The sequence below is a fragment of the Pecten maximus genome, chromosome 18 (assembly GCF_902652985.1).
Source record: "Pecten maximus chromosome 18, xPecMax1.1, whole genome shotgun sequence".
NCBI classification, from domain to species: Eukaryota; Metazoa; Mollusca; class Bivalvia; order Pectinida; family Pectinidae; genus Pecten; species Pecten maximus.
In genome coordinates this window covers 9,107,620-9,124,935 of record NC_047032.1, presented here as the reverse complement: position 1 = coordinate 9,124,935, position 17,316 = coordinate 9,107,620, and the positions used below count along the sequence as shown (strand labels likewise).

Sequence of the window (17,316 nt, the reverse complement as noted above, 5' to 3'; positions counted from 1 at the left end):
GGGTGTCATTGACACACATGGAGTCCTCCCTTTGGGTAGATATTTTACTGGGATGGCTCTTATGGGGGGGGGGGGGGGGGGGGGGGGGGGTGTGTGATTCCAACACTCACAAAATATCCACTACATCACAGTATGTTCTTCATTGAATTACTGTATCTTCTTACCTCCCTTGGTTCAACACAGAGTAAACTGGTCTCTGGATCATACCCGTGCAGGTTAATCTGACTTTGGAATGTGTACTGTAAGGAGAACATTTATTATTTTTAAAGCATTAACATTGATTGAAAGTGAAACTCTGGAAATTTTGAAGAGTATAAAACCATTCACAAGATAACATTATTAACAAGTGATGGGAATTGATATCACTTTGAGAATCAAAAATTCAGAAACTCAAAATTGATCAATTATATATTATAATCGTTTTTAAGCTCACCTGCCCAAGGGCAAGTGAGCTTATGCCATCATGGTGCGGCGTCAGTCAGGCTGTCTGGAGTCAACTTTTTTCTTTAAACAACTTCTTCTCAATAACTATGATGTACAGAAACCTAATATTGGTCCTGTGGCATGATGGGGTGAAGAGCTATCAAGTTTGTTCACATGAATGACCTTGACCTCGACTCAAGATCACAGGGGTCAAATAGACTAAAATCTTAAAAACAACTTCTTTTAAATAACCAAGAGGCCAAGGGAACTGATAATTGGTCTGTAGCATGCTTAGGTGAAGGGCTACAAAGTTTGTTCAAATGAATAACTTTGACCTACATTCGAGGTCACAGGGGCAAGATAGGCTATAGTCTTTATACAATGATTTCTCAAAAGCCAAGAGACTCCAAGAACTGATATTGTGTTAATAGTATGTAGGAATGAAGGACTAGAAAATTTATTGACATGAATAAATCTGATAACTTAATAAGTGGTAATCAGCAGAGTATCTGCAGAAATGACCCAGATCAACTTCAAAGTTGCTGTTGAATCAGGTGAGTGATACAGGCCCTATGGGACTCTTGTCTTAATTTAGCACGAAATTGCCTGTTTGACCTTTGTAGAAAATTAATGTATGATATCTCGAGTACATTTATTACACATCTTAGCTTAATTTTGTTATCCATATTTTTGATACTGAACATAAAAAAAGCACTTCAAACACGTTTTGATATGTTTAAATCTCCTCTATAACTTGTAAAAAAACACTGAATATATCACTAAAATATAAGATCAACTATGTACTTCTCGTCTCAGTAGCATCACAACAATAAGCAAAGTCAAAGATTTATAAGAACACTTCTAGAAATCTCAAATCAATTTTTATTTGCTTTTTCCAAATCGTCACCTATGATTGGTTTTTATTTTCTTTTTTTCGAATAATTTTCCATTATTTTCTAACATCATCCCATCACTAGTATTAACTCACATGGTCTGAAGGAAATGCTTTGCTCTCACACATAATCTTGTATCGCTTTGGTGTTGGGCGGTAAAAAGAGATCTGAAAAAGAAGGACATGTCTGTCAATTCACTTAGAATTAACTAAATTTTCTTACCACGGATGAATTGTGATTTGAACAGTCCATCATTAGATGATAGTTGGCAAGAAACCTTTAAAAATACCGATTTAGATTTAAAATTATCAAACTGATATGCCTGGCTCTAGTTGCTAATTTTTGTTATGAATTGGTAAGCATAGGGGTAGTTTCCACCTCCATTTTTCAAAATGACTTATGATCCACTTGATGTTAGAGCAGGAATCCAGAAAGCTCTGATTTAATATACTACCTTTCCTAAATTATCTGCAGAAGCTAAGTAGGTCACAGGGACCTTACTCTCCATTTCATATACCGTATTTGACCTAATAAGGGTGCAGGGCGCGGGTAAATGACAGTGGGGGCGCCCTTATTAAGATTAGTTATTCTGAAGTTTTATGAAACAGACTATACCTTATAGCAGAATACCCAAGGTTGTGGAAACGGTAAAATATTCAGTCATAAAAATATTCCAGATGAAGATATCTATTCATTATCATATATTAAGCTTAAACATCACTTGAATACTCCTGTAAACTTGTAAACCATGCCAGCTGATCTTTAGACCAGAGAACGTGTGTTCCACCATTTATGTTCAAATGGAACTCTTTTGTGTTCTATTTATAGAAACAGGTGATTTCCCAGATCATATCAGACATCGTTTTCTTTGACCTAATAATTGATTTACAATGTCTTTTACTAGCTTTCTGTTCTGAACAAAAGTTATTTATCAACAAGAATGAAGTCTTTACTTTATCTTCAAATAAAGATGGTAAGTTATTATTTGTATGTGTGTTTAGTTTTGGGTGCTGAGAACTTTGCACTGACATGTCATATGTAGCCTGTGTAGGAATACACAAAATGTGGCGAAAACATGTGTTCCAGTTACTTAATTTGCTGAAGAAAATTGAACACATAAGTAGTAAAATATTTCACATGAATTATTACTTTTTAACACCATTTTGACACTCAGTCATAGATTTATTTCCTTGAAAAAAGGTAGGGGCGCCCTTATTAGGGTAGGCGCCCTTATTAGGTCAAATACGGTACCAGGTACATAAACATTATATAGTTCAAGTATAGTTTGTATTTATAATACACACCAAGAACAAAAGCTTATTGGGCTTAATTCTACCTAGATGTATTAAAACAGGAGATGCACTCGAGCCTATATATACCGTACATGTATAAAGTGTATATATATCGTATCATAGGTAAATTAGAAGACGTTTATCCTTCGGAACACCTGGGCCTATATTCATGAAACTATTCTCATGCTCAACCACAAAATCTTTGCTGAAGCAAACTTCCTTTAAACTTGTTTAAATCATAAAATAGCAGTTTAAAAGAAAACCCTAAGCATTGAAAATAATATCTCACTTGAAGTCTTTCCAAAATTCCTTCAAACTTTTGATTATTCCAATAGGAATTCCTTCAAACTTTTGAAATCTTTTTTATTTAGATAGCAGAATTATCACCAAAATTATTTGAGTTTGATAACAAAATATGTATTTGAGCATGAGAAGCAGCATCAGATGGGAATTATATACCGTATTTGACCTAACAAGGGCGCCTGCCCTAATAAGGGCGCCCCTACCTTTTTTCAAGAAAATAAATCTTTGACTGAGTGTCAAAATGGTGTTCAAAAGTAATTATTCATGTGAAATGCTTTGCTACTTTATGTGTTCAATTTTCTTCAGCAAATTAAGTACCTGGAACACAACCTTTCGCCACATTTAGTCTATTCCTACAGATGACATGTCAGTGCAAAGAGCACCCGAAACTAAACACATGCACATACAAATAATAACTTACCATTTTTATTTGAAGATAAAGTAAAAGACTACATTCTTGTTGATAAATAACTTTTGTTCAGAACAGAAAGCTAGTAAAAGACATTGTAAATCAATTATTAGGTCAAAGAAAACGATGTCTGATATGATCTGGGAAATCACCTGTGTCTATAAATAGAACACAAAAGAGTTCCATTTGAACATAAATGGTTGAACACACGTTCTCTGGTCTAAAGATCAGCTGGCATGGTTTACAAGTTTACAGGAATATTCAAGTGATGTTTAAGCTTAATATATGATAATGAATGGATATCTTCATCTGGAATATTTTTATGACTGAATATTTTACCGTTTCCACAACCTTGAGTATTCTGCTATAAGGTATAGTCTATTTCATAAAACTTCAGAATACCTTATCTTAATAAGGGCGCCTCCACTGTCAATTACCCGCGCCCTGCGCCCTTATTAGGTCAAATACAGTACTTACCAGCAGTAGGTGTAGATTAACAGTCAGACCGTTCATAATGGCCACTTCACCCGGTTTACCTCCTGTACACAAAAACACAAAAATATTTCAGCATTTATGTCAATTTTTTTTTAGTTTCATTAGGGTATGATTTTTTGATTGCAAACTGTATGAATCCGCGTAGAAGTTTGCAAACAAAAATTTTTTTGATGTTTTGTGTACAATTTTACTGGTTTCATATGGGATTCTTTTTCTCAAATCAATACGCAACATCAATTGTCGTATTGTGACGTCACATTTTTCGCGCCATTTTGGAATTTTTTTCATAGTGGTATGACCTTTCTCTATATCTATCTATTAAGTAAGACAACAAAACAAGCTAACCTTTCCTTATATCTATTAAGTAAGACAACAAAACAAGCTAACCTTTCCTTATATCTGTTAAGTAAGACAACAAAACAAGCTAACCTTTCCTTATATCTGTTAAGTAAGACAACAAAACAAGCTAACCTTTCCTTATATCTGTTAAGTAAGACAAAACAAGCTAACCTTTCCTTATATCTGTTAAGACAACAAAACAAGCTAACCTTTCCTTATATCTGTTAAGTAAGACAAAACAAGCTAACCTTTCCTTATATCTGTTAAGTAAGACAACAAAACAAGCTAACCTTTCCTTATATCTGTTAAGTAAGACAAAACAAGCTAACCTTTCCTTATATCTGTTAAGACAACAAAACAAGCTAACCTTTCCTTATATCTGTTAAGTAAGACAACAAAACAAATGTAATTTCATTGTCCTGGAGGTGGAGGAAAGCCGGAGTACCCGGAGAAAAACCACCGGCCTACGGTCAGTACCCGGCAACTGCCCCACGTAGGTTTCTAACTCGCAACCCAGAGGTGGAGGGCTAGTGATAAAGTGTCGGGACACCTTAACCACTCGGCCACCCTGGCCCCCGTGTACAGTAAACAACTCCCATCATAGTCTGTATAATTAATCTAATACCACAACTACAGTAGAACAATGACAGATCAACTAGGGCCAAAACATGTAGCTACATAATCCTCATCAAGAAGCCATTTGTCCATATTTCTGAGGTTGACAAATGACATTTGTACTTCAACAGCAATCTCAATGAAGCAAAATATACATTATACATATGCTTTGATGTGACCTCTGTTTCCTTCCCCCATATTTGAAATATGAATACTGGTATATTAACACTCATCTGATTTGAAATCTTTGTTTTGTTTTATTTCAACCTTAAATATCTCTCCCGCTAACATCCAGGGTCATTGTCAGAGATCCAATTTGTCTTTGACCTTTGGATCCAAATGATTTTGACATTTGACCCAGTCACCTTGACATTTGGTCAGTTGACTTACCGTTTAATTCCAACCAACTATGTTTCATAATGTCATAACGTTATCATCAGTGAAAAAGATACAAAATTTACGTATACCTTGACCTTTTGGCTCAGTGACCTTGATCTTTGGTCAGTTGACTTCTTGTTTAATCAACCTTGCTCAATTCATATATATTTATGTCATAACAAAATGTTCATGAGTCAAAAGATACCTGGATTTTTGGAGCTACTGACCTTGACCTTTGACCTTGTGATCTCGACTTTTAGTTAGTTGACTTGTTTAATTCTGACCATCTTTGCTTTATAATGTCATAACAAAATGTTCTTCAGTGAAGAGATCTACTATTCCTGTGAAAGGATGCAAAAAAATTGCTAAACTAAAACTGGGAACTGAATTGTGGACAGACAGAGTGATTACCATAGGGCACCAGGATCTCTGATACTGAGCCCTAATTAAAGAATTCTAAAAATAACATTCTGCATAATAAATCCATATTGATGTTTCATTTCGATAACTTGAAATGAAAGCTGGTAAGTTACCAACTATTTTGTAACTTCTTAGAAACCTTCATTCAAATTTCATATAACTTATTAGTGAGTTATGATAAGTAATTCTCTGCAGAAATAGTTCTCAAAAAAAAAAAATTGAAATAGGTTTGTATATGTTTTGTTACTGGCTGCTAATAATATGTGTATAATTACCATCTAAAGTTGTATATAACAAATAATTACTAAGCTTGAAATAAAACTTAGTGGAGAATTTTAGTGTTCTCGGAGGGAAGTGATTTTTATTTATTTACAGCAAATTATCTCTCCTTTGATTTTGTTTGCTTTTCGTGCACAAAATGTGTGTCGAAAATATTACTCAGGGCACTTTTCTCTCCCATGAGAGTACTAAAAGGTTGGAAGGTATGTCACTATAAATAAGACATAATCTTATAAATAAGACATAATCTGAGATAAAACAATTAATCATCAATTAATAATTAAAACAACATTATGTAGAGTACACTGCCCCTCACATGACCATAGAAGCAATACTTACCAACAAGTTTCGCCATATCTGAATCCAAGCACTCGTCACATTTCGCCCAAGGCATCCCCTCTCCCTGAAGATGGCCCTGTACACCACTAACATATACATATATCTATTACATTTTCAATTTGGTATCAGATGTGATTGGTCTACATCTGATCATGTGATACTGTCAATGTAATAATTAACAGTAATAAAACATTGTATTGTAAGCTCAGCAAGTGTTCTGTGATGATGCATAATTTCAAGCAATCAGATTTGTTGGACACATGTCAATCATCCGCCATGTTGAAATATGATATTTCATCAAAATGCAGTATTTAAAACGCTTTGGTAAATATTATGGAATAAGATGCAATCTAAAACACCAGTACACTTGTAAATCGGTCGATATTGGTTATCTTCGCCCCATAAATCATATCAATAGAAACAAAGTGCCATAATTGTACAAGAGCAACATTGAAACTGATCCAGGTCATTTATATGCAGATCATACTTAATAATACTGATTACCACTTTATCATAATATCAGAGAAGGCTTGCTAGGTTTATTCAAGGCTTGCTAGGTTTATTCAAGTAAATTTTGTAAGCCTTCATTCCAGCATACTATTAGCCTAATATCAGGTCTGAGGAGTCTCTTGGCTATTGAAAAATCATTGTTTAAAGATTTTAGCCTATCTGACCCCTGTGACCTTGAAAGTAAGTAAAGGTTATTCCTTTGAACAAACTTAATAGTCCTTAAGCCATGCATACTACAAACCCAATATCAACTCCCTTGGTCTCTTGGTTATTGAGAAGAAGTGGTTGAAAGATCTTAGCCTATTTGACCCCTTCGACCTTGACAGTAGGTTGAGGTCATTCATTTTAACAAACTTGGTAGCCCTTCACCCAAGCATGCTACAGGACTAATATTAGGTCTCCATGCCTCATGGTTATTGAGGAGAACTTGTTTAAAGGAAAAAGTTGATGCCGAATGGTGGGACGGTGGGACGGCTGGACGGTCAGACGGCCGGACAGCTGGACGGCCAGATGACCGATGCCGCACCACGGCATAAGCTGGCTTGCCCTTTGGCAGGTGAGCTAAGAATTTTTGTGACATTAATTATATTTGTAATTTTTGCAATTTTATTTCAATTTTTCAGAGGATCAAAAAATTCACATTAACTCCACATCAATTCGAGACTTAGCTTTATTCTCAAGGCTACTTAAAACTGTTCATGTAAATTTGAATTTCTATAGGCTAAAAAAAGGTAGGTAGACTTTTAAATATACGAACAAACAAAGTATAACTCCTTCAGACATCCTTCACAGAATGACAAAGTTTACAAATAAGTTTTTAGCAATTTGGAAAAGGATGCTAAATTTGTAAAACTCAGATATGCACAAAAATTAACTGATATAAATGGGATGGTATATTATAGACCATACAGAAAAGGAGTTATAAATAAATATAACTGTCATAAGGGTATATATAGTCATGTTGTTATATAAGTTCATCACGTATTAGTTAGAAAAAGAAAGTCTTACATTTTGGCCCACTTGTCCAGTTCAACGTCTATATACTTTTTGGTGTTTTTGGGACAGAGGCCTAGAGAGTTCCCACAGAAATAGACACAGTCCTCTTCTGGATCAACTAAGTTCAGGTCAGCTACAACATGGACAAACTTGATACATGTACAGACTTTGACGGAATAATCGGGCAGAAAGTTTGTCTGAAGGGTCCAGTATGGGGGACACTTCCCAATAAAAAATTGGCCCTTTATTTTCCCTATTCGCTGGCTTCATTATAATTTGTGTAAAAGACATTAATCTTTTATAAAAATTATCTTCATGTACAATTTCAGTTAAGCCAAAGGATTCCTACCGTGTACAGGAATGTGCCAATAACATTTAAAACTCATTCATGAAATAATTGCTGGGCTTTATCAAATTTTCATATTCTCAGAAATGATTGTTAAGGCAGTGAAACACTTACATAAGTTTCTAAAATTTCAGTAAATTACTGAAAAAAATTCCTCAATTTCTGGTAAATTTTGATCCCATTCCAAATAACCTAGCAAAATCCCTGACAGGAAATACGACTATTTAAATTTTGTAGAAGTTAGATTTCTATTCTTTTACCATACCTGAATAATCTTCCATAATTAGACAATACTACATGGACTGTCAATGCAATACTTTCAAATTGATTGGTGTGAGGATGCGAAGCTTTAGGAGAGCAACATATTTGAGTTTCATAAATTCCATATAACATGGCCATGAGTGTCAGATTCTATTGATCAAATAATCCATATCTATTACAAAATTTGTTAAACAATTCAATTCATTTACCTAATATAGACTAGCTAGTTTCAACTCAAGCCTTAGGCTAATGCACCACCTAACAATGATGTGACATCACTGTATTTTTTTTTTTTATAGCTTCACAATAGTGTTTACAAAATAATGATGTGTCTATAATGATAATTGTGCCACGTCCATATGACATGACAGCACATACCAGTTATGCAATTAATTTTCTTAATATAAATATATTGTAAAAATAAGACTTTTTCATGTAAATGATAAAAAAAATCTCACTTACTGGTGTTTACAATTGTCAACAAGTTGGTATTTTCTAACATATATTATAGGTAGAATTAAATTTTAGATTTAAATTCTTGAAAAAGTTTCAATTGGTTTGATATAAATTATTGAAAAACTACATGTAACTTCGTTTCCACTGACAAACATATGATACTATTTTTAATCAACATAGTTTAAAATCTTACTTCCAAGTACTTCCTTCATTTTGGGATAGAAGAAGTCCTGCCGTAGACTCCTAAGGGGATCATGGTCGTCCATATGTTTAGCAAACTTCCCATCCGTCATGTCACAGCTAAGTTCCTTTGCAATTTGCTTGAGTTCATCACACGGATGAGGAACATCAAATTTTCCTTTTTTTGCAGCAAGATGACACCTCTCATCTTTAGACATGATTTCTGAAATGTTATACATGATGTGATGAATTAAAAATTCTGAGAAATGTTTAAAAAGAAATATCTGGAATATAAAATCATGGTTTACCAACACATCAATTTCAAAAAAATTACAGTTGCAGACTACAGCAAATGGATCATTTTTTAAATATTATAATCCTGATTGTAGGAAAGTTGATAAACAGTAAAGCTTCCATTCACTTTCTATTTCATCTTGCAGTTCCTGCATTTTTAACTCTCGACCTCTGGAAATCCGTAGATCCTGGCTGTGCTACTGGACAGGTATACTGGATACAGACTGAAGTTTATACACTAACATAGATACATATATTACCAAGTATATGTAGCTTTGTATATGTAAATGTAAACTTCTAATTCTGTAGTTTTTCCCCAAAAATCATTAAAAATGAAAAAAAAACCCTGTATCCTGGGTTTCACAATGTGTAATGCTATAGCACACAAAAAAACTCTTTAATTCTATACACGTATCTGAACAACATAGCCAAATTACATAATACGAATATTTCACAGTGTGACTAACTAACTAGTATACAGTGTTAATGCTAACAGAATGTCAGCCAGGCTGTATGATAAATGTCAGTGTCCCAACTATGTGGTAATGGGGCCCTGGAGAGCATGGTAGTACTGTTATCTTGTCAATTTAAACAATCACACAAAACACACAACGCTCTTTTTATCTTAGTACCATACATGGCAAAACAAAGTTCACAAACAAGGTCTTGATGAAGTCACACACACAGAGATGGATCTAGTCAACAATATCTTACAAGTTACCAACTTACCTAGTGACCCTTGTCCCTGTTGTGATTAATTCCAAAGTTCGGGAACAGTTACATTACAGAAGTGCGAATATTCAACAAAACATTAAAGGTAGTTTATGAATTGCAAATGTTATTTTACTACAATATGAAAATGTTTAGTAGTAATTCATGTATTGATTCAATATGATATTTCATTATAAAGAACAACACAAGTTGCTCCAGCTGTGCACTAATAAAAAAAATATATATATGAAAATGTTAATTTATTATAATTTCACAGATTCATAAACTTGTAACGGTAGTCTCCATGTTTCTGTCCATAGCATTTTGAAGGTTTCCAAGTACATTCTCAATTAAACTATACAGGGACCCCATTTAATCTGAAAATAAAGGACCCTCTTTATAATATACTCAGTCTTAAACATGTGGTTCTATATAATCTAGGCTATAATAATGGAAGAGTGGATCATAACAAGAGGCCCATTGGGCCTGTATCACTCACCTGGCATTAAACATCTAAACATATTTGATTTTATTGACCTTAAAAAATAGATCAAGTTAATTCATTTGAATATCAATGCCCAAGGTAAGCAGCCATTTATCCCAGCGTATCACTGGCCAAATGTCAGCACTCCTCCTTTCAAGTTTTCAGAAGAACTTGTTAAATTGTTTTAAACATATCTGACCCCTGTGACCCTGGAGATAAGTCAAGACATTCATTTACACCAATCAGGTAGCCCTTCATCCCAACATGTATCTTGGTTACCGAGAAGAATATGTTTGAATATTTCAGACTATTTGACCACTGTGACCAAGAAAATAGCTAAAGATTATTTATTAGAACAAATTTGGTAGCACATCAGTCCAACATGCTACAAGACCAATATCAGGTCCCTTTGCTAATTGAATATTGGGAGATATTGTTTAAAGATTTTAGCACATTGACCCCAGTGACCTTGAATGCATTGCAGGTCAAGGTCATTCATTTGAACAGACTTGGTAGCCCTTTACCCCAGCATGCTACAGGCCCAATGTCAATATTGAGAAGTTCATTAGAGATTTTAGCATACATCTGTACATATGTACAGGGTATTAAACAATACATTATCTACACAAGTGCACATGCAGTAACAATAACTTTCAAGGTTTGTAATGCACAGATCTTTGTACATTGTGCAGTAAAGTTGTCACACATATAACACAATATATATAAACAAGTGATCCAATGGGCCTGCATTGCTTGCTTGTTCTAGAGCTTGTAAGAACATAAGATTTTTATTTGCATGATTTTCAAAGACCATTTTGGTCATTGTTATGGATTTCAAATTTTAAAATATTCCTACTGTTGAATATGTTACTCATCAAATATCATAACCCCAGAATTCATAGTTATTGAGAAATATTTATATTTCCACTCAATTCAGACTCAATGAACCTACCATAGTTAACTCGAGTCATTTTTCAATGAACATCAAGTCCGGCGTAGGAATACATTTGTTGAGCTTAATGACTATATTTTTTTAATTCCTTTTCAAAAGTGATCATATTTATATGAAATAAATTCCTTTAAAACTAATATCTGTTTTAATTCACTATTAAGTTTGTTCACGAAAGAAATCCTAAAAGTATTAACAATATGTAGACGAAGAGTGATGACGTACATTTCGGTAAGTTCTGTGGTAGACTTGCACAAGTCCCTATTTGTCAAAGACAAAATATTGTACAAAATATCAAAAAAAATATAAATATAAGGATTGAATAAAGTTATGTTGAGGTGTATGGGGGTATAAACCTCAATAGGTCTTGAGACAAATTTATTATGAACTGCCCCAGAATTCATAGTTATTGAGAAGAGACTATTCTGATATCTTGACTAGTACATGTACATATAGGACACATGCAACCATGAAAGTGTGTCAAGATTATTTGTTTCAACAAGATCAGGCCCAGATGATCTGATTCAAAGATTGATCTATCTTGATATTCTGATTTTCCAGGAGGATGTTTGATATTCAAGAAATCTGACCCCCGTTAACTTGAGGGTGTGAGGATTTTATGTATAACACTCTATCCAAGGTAATTGCTTGTGAATTCATCAGAACCCTGGGTCATCTGAACATCATTTGTCACCTGTTGCTTAGAAGATGGTCATTCGTCAAGGTCATTTATAAGGACAATCTTTACCTTTAAAAGCAATCAATAGCATGCATACCAGGTACCCACTGGTAAAATACAAGTACCGTAGGTCTTATGAAACTTATGAAATTCACAAAGTGGTTTTAACATTCCTGACCCCTGTGACCTTGAAAAGAAGCCAAGGAAACTTTAAAGTTCTCAAAACAAGAAACCTACTTGCTACATGTAAGTACATTGGGCATTATGAAATTTTGGAATTTTTAACATTATGACTCCTGTGACCTGGAAAATAATTCCTGGTCATTTATACTAGGAAACATTATTGCAGTTTGCACTTACTCCATCAAGAGTACTTGCTTGCCAAATATCAGTAAATCTTATTTGTATGATATTTGAAAAGATGGGTTTTTTTAACATGTTTGACTTTGTTACCTTGAAAAAGGTCAATGTTATTTAGATCAGAAATATTCATATTGGTCCGTCCCAGGTACTTACTGGCCAAATATAACCTTTTCTCAGTGTTTTTTCTACATATTTGACCCCTGTGGCTTTGAAATTATCACATTCATTTATATGAGGAGACTTTATACCATTAAAACCTTGGTACTTGATGGCAAAATATTAGTTCTAATGTGTCTTCTGGAATTTAAGTAGATTTTTTAAAGTTTTAACCTCTATCCCAGGTATAGGCTTAATGTCAGTACCACATTTTTCTTATAGCTTTCTAGACGTTAAAGTTAAAGTTGACAGACAAATGTACAACAGGCTTGTCATAGCAATATTATGCTCATTGGCACTTCAAATTGTGCCATATGAGTTAGTAAATGAAACCATCCTCAACGTACATAAGGTGATGGTGTAAGACTGAGGAGAGTACAATCTAATTAAAATCTTGATGGTCATTCTCACTATGTTACAAGAACATCTAACGACATCACATAAGGGGTCATGTCACGATGACCTAGCTTTTGGATTAACCAATCAAATTACTACTTACAGAATCTTGGAAATGAATTTAGTATGTGCGAAATAGCATGACTAGAGTGCATAGCTTGCATAATCTGTCAATCTGTTTCAAGTCATTTCGTCCAAAGAAGCATATAGCTATATACATGCTGCACCGAAATGGTTAGCTTCAGATGCATGATGTGACGAATGGGTGAGATAGATGACATCAAAAAATTGACAAATCAACCTGAAAGTGAAATATTTAGATAACAAAGGTCATCCTGATGTGACCCCTTATGCGATGTCGTAAGATGTTCTTGTAACGTAGAGAGAATGAACATATATATTTTGATGGTCATTCTCACTACGTTACATGAACATCTAACGACATCACATAAGGGGTCATGTCATGATGACCTAGCTTTTGGATTAACCAATCAAATTACTACTTACAGAATCTTGGAAGTGAATTTCGTATGTGCGAAATAGCATGACTAGAGTGCATAGCTTGCATAATCTGTCAATCTGTTTCAAGTCATTTCGTCCAACGAAGCATATAGCTATATACATGCTGTACCGAAATGGTTAGCTTCAGATGCATGATGTGACGAATGGGTGAGATAGATGACATCAAAAAATTGACAAATCAACCTGAAAGTGAAATATTTAGATAACAAAGGTCATCCTGATGTGACCCCTTATGGAATGTCATTAGATGTTCATGTAACGTAGTGAGAATGACCATCTATATCTTAGATTAAAGAGGGTATAGATCACCTATGTGACTTTAGGCTGGTGGGAATCCCCTAATTGGCTAAAACTTACCATAATGACAAGCTCCAAATTATCAGTTTTGTGAATTTTTAACATTTAGACGCTTATTCAGTTACCTGAAGTAATTCTGATTGACATATATAGCTACGATGAATGCCAATGTAAGCAGTCAGCAACACTTCAACTGAATGTGGCGGCGAGCCGACAAACAAGTGAATGTGACATGAATTTATATACATACATGTATGCAAGCACATCACTTTTTTCATCCAACCTTTAAAACTGTCAACAGATTTGTGCGACAAGACCCCAGCTGTTTTTACAAAAGCAGATCTTTTTTATTTTCAATAATTTATTCTATTTAGGTCAGATTTTACTGTTCTGGCTTCAATGAAACAATTTTTATTATAGAATTGTAAGTGTAACATTGGATAAATTAACATTATAAATCAGATCAGCTGTTAATATTTCAATTTACATGAAGATTTTAATGTTGAGATGAATATCAGTAAAATTTCAAAATTCATGCACCTTCAAAAATAATTTCAAATTGGCCACTTGGACTATAAGTATGTGACCATAAACAGCCAATACAACAGGTAATTAACTTTTGAGCCTGTAATTATAATTAGTTTTAGCAGACCAGGAGTTTCCTAGGTTTTTTCTTGGGGCTTTTTGGGGCCAATAATGGGCCCCATTCCCAATTGAAATTATTTTCTATTTAGACCAAATTCCCAAAAGTTTTGAAAACTAGCACTTCACTCCTGAAAAAGTCTTTTCCAATTCACAAATTTTCTTCCCAAAATGAGGCAAAAGGGCCCCATCTCAAATTTGGGAGAAAAGCCCTGGTTTCCCTTTAGCTTATATAATCAATTAGTTTAGTACATATGTAGTTTGCATGCAGGATAATTTTCATTACAGAACAAAATCCTGTTCCTGAGCTATTGACCACTGCAAGTGCTACAGCTGTACTGTAGCATACATGTCTTAGTAGCTTTCTAGAGCTAGAGGGATATTTTTTTCATTATTGTGTATGTTTGGTCCAGTATTCAGTAATAGGACCCGTTACCCAAATCCCCTTGCAATAATTTCGCAATGGCGCCCACTTCATTGCTTCAAATTTGTGTAAAAGGTATTTCCATCATTTGAAAGATTATCTTTTCGTTTAGAATTATAGTTTAGCCAAAGGGTACTGTACCCATGCTGATAATTTCAATTTATTAATCAAATATTTAATTTGTTTGGTTTTATCAAATTTTCACATTTTCTGAACTGATAGAAAAAAAATAAAACACTGATATTATTTCTTCAAATTTTCTTAACAAGTCAGACAATGCCTTTTAAATTGTAGGACTTGGTCCTTATATATTCCCAAAAAACGTTGTACATTAGCCCGAGTTTCCTCTGGCCCTGCTGGTGTCAGGGCCAAAGGAAACTCGGGCTACTTGTACATGTGTATTCAGTAGCGAAATCCCTGACTAAAGAATTCAACCACAACTCACTTTCAGAACAGATTATTAGAAAGTTGAAATCACTGAGTCCTTGTGATGTTATTGTGCCGGCTGTCAAAAGTTTTAAAGTTTATCGTCGTGTTCACACATACACACCTTGGCTCTGAGCGTCTAGGTTACACACACCTTCATTCGCCGGAAGTAAATTAAATTAAACATCAAAAGGGTACGGTGCGTTCGATTAGCGCATTTTAGTATGATTCTAAGTTCGACCTATCACATCATGTGATAGTTAGATCTCAGATTGTTGTTTTATATTTAACATTATATAAAAAATAAATATACCTCCTGTTGAAACGACATAATTATCAAGAAAAGTCGTCTTAATTTTCACGATAAGACGTATTTCTAGCGAGATAACATGTTACATTGGAATTCTATCTCGGCAAAAACTACTGGAAGAACTACAATAGGCCAGAGACTTCAAAATAGACCGACATTAAACGCAAGTCACACGTTTGATATCTGGTTTACGGTATAATTTAACAAATCGGTGTAAAGTTTGCGTTATTTCATTGATGTTATGAGAGGTAAATGTGTCTTCATACCGATATTACAAAAATACAAAAACTCGTATCGTGCCGTGGGTCAAAATTACCCAAACGGTCCAGGATACTCCTTTTTTTCTAGTGAACTGAAAATTAATCTGTTGAATGTTATATTTTTTTTGACATTTCCTACATTGTTGTTCTTTATTTCAAATCGGTCAGACGTTTAGAAAATACTTTATTTTCTATTAGAAAACGGGCACTTTCACGGGATGAGGAGGACACAAATCAACACGCTACTAAATGATGGATCAAAATGACCAAAACGGACCTAAATACTGTTTTTTTCCTAGGGAAGTGATTTCGAAGTTGTATCTGTTGAATGATATGTTTTCCTTGAGATTTCATACAAGGATGTTCTTAATTTTAAACTGATTATTAAAAATTTATTTATACATCATCTTATATTAGAAAATGGACACTTTTAACACAATACTTATTAATTTACCATAAAATTGATTCATTGTGAATGTTAAAATGCGTCTGCTTGTTGCGTCCTGTGCCACCCGGTATGTACCTTAATTGACCACCTCCAGCTAGATGTCACCATATTAATACCCCCAACCCCAACCCCCTCCGGCCATGAACGGTTTTACCTGTGTCTTCAATGCCGGTACAGGCAGGACTGTGATCTAGAGTTCTCTGGCTGCAGTTCAAAGAAACCTTGCAACTTACCTGTGATAAAATTCACAACTTACCTGGCTGTGATCGGGTGACATGTTGACAGGCGGTGATGAGTACACAAGCAAATTCACACATGTTCCTAATAATCTGATATTTGTATAATTGTCTGTAGCCAATTTCAGGAGGTATCAAACGCTATTTTTATCAGCAGTATTATCAAGCAGGGACATACATATCTTATATGTCCCTTTATCAAGTAACTTTTCAGGAAAGTCAAAACCAGGAAAAATATCCATAGAAAAAATAGGAGAAAGATCCTACGGTCGGTTAATTAATGTACATGTCTGTGATATTTAAATAAGACACACTAAAAAAAATCCTTTAAACTTTGTCATAGTAAAAATATTATCTGTCCGGAATCTGTTTTAACGTCTCAAACTATGACAGTCAAAACTTTGATTTTTTGTTTTGATACACCCGGCGATTTTAGGTAAAAATTTATCTGAACAAGACAGTAGTAATTGATATTATTTACAGTATTTACGGCCCGTCACTGTGTCACTGGACGATCTGAGCCTTGATCTAACACTAGGGTTCAGTGCAAGGCGCAGGCGCACAGCCAAATCTCGGGACATAAAGCTTCCGATCAAGATAACAATAGGGACATGCGTGATGTTGCGAGATTTACCTATCCTTCGAATCTCTGGTATATACGTCTCTGAATAGGCCTAACATATATCTACAGTAAATTGTATGTCACCATAGAGATGAAAGATATCTTAACAAACTAATGTATACGTCAGACCAGAGACTTGTATATCACAAGTGATATACAAGTC

The 17,316-nt window shown here is 34.3% G+C and overlaps 1 protein-coding gene across 1 annotated transcript in view; it reads right to left on the bottom strand.

Annotated features, from left to right (window-relative positions):
- LOC117316421 (kynureninase-like) overlaps positions 1–15,433 on the bottom strand; it is a 28,679-nt gene extending 13,246 nt beyond the window's left edge. Inside the window, exons 1-7 of the mRNA XM_033870984.1 lie at positions 15,402–15,433; positions 8,948–9,157; positions 7,704–7,824; positions 6,186–6,271; positions 3,798–3,859; positions 1,412–1,483; positions 165–239 (exon numbers count right to left, since the gene is read on the bottom strand). Of these exons, the coding sequence (XP_033726875.1) occupies positions 165–239; positions 1,412–1,483; positions 3,798–3,859; positions 6,186–6,271; positions 7,704–7,824; positions 8,948–9,152 (621 nt within the window). The 5' untranslated portion in view covers positions 9,153–9,157; positions 15,402–15,433. The remainder of the gene's footprint in view (positions 1–164; positions 240–1,411; positions 1,484–3,797; positions 3,860–6,185; positions 6,272–7,703; positions 7,825–8,947; positions 9,158–15,401) is intronic.
- Positions 15,434–17,316: the final 1,883 nt, after the last annotated feature.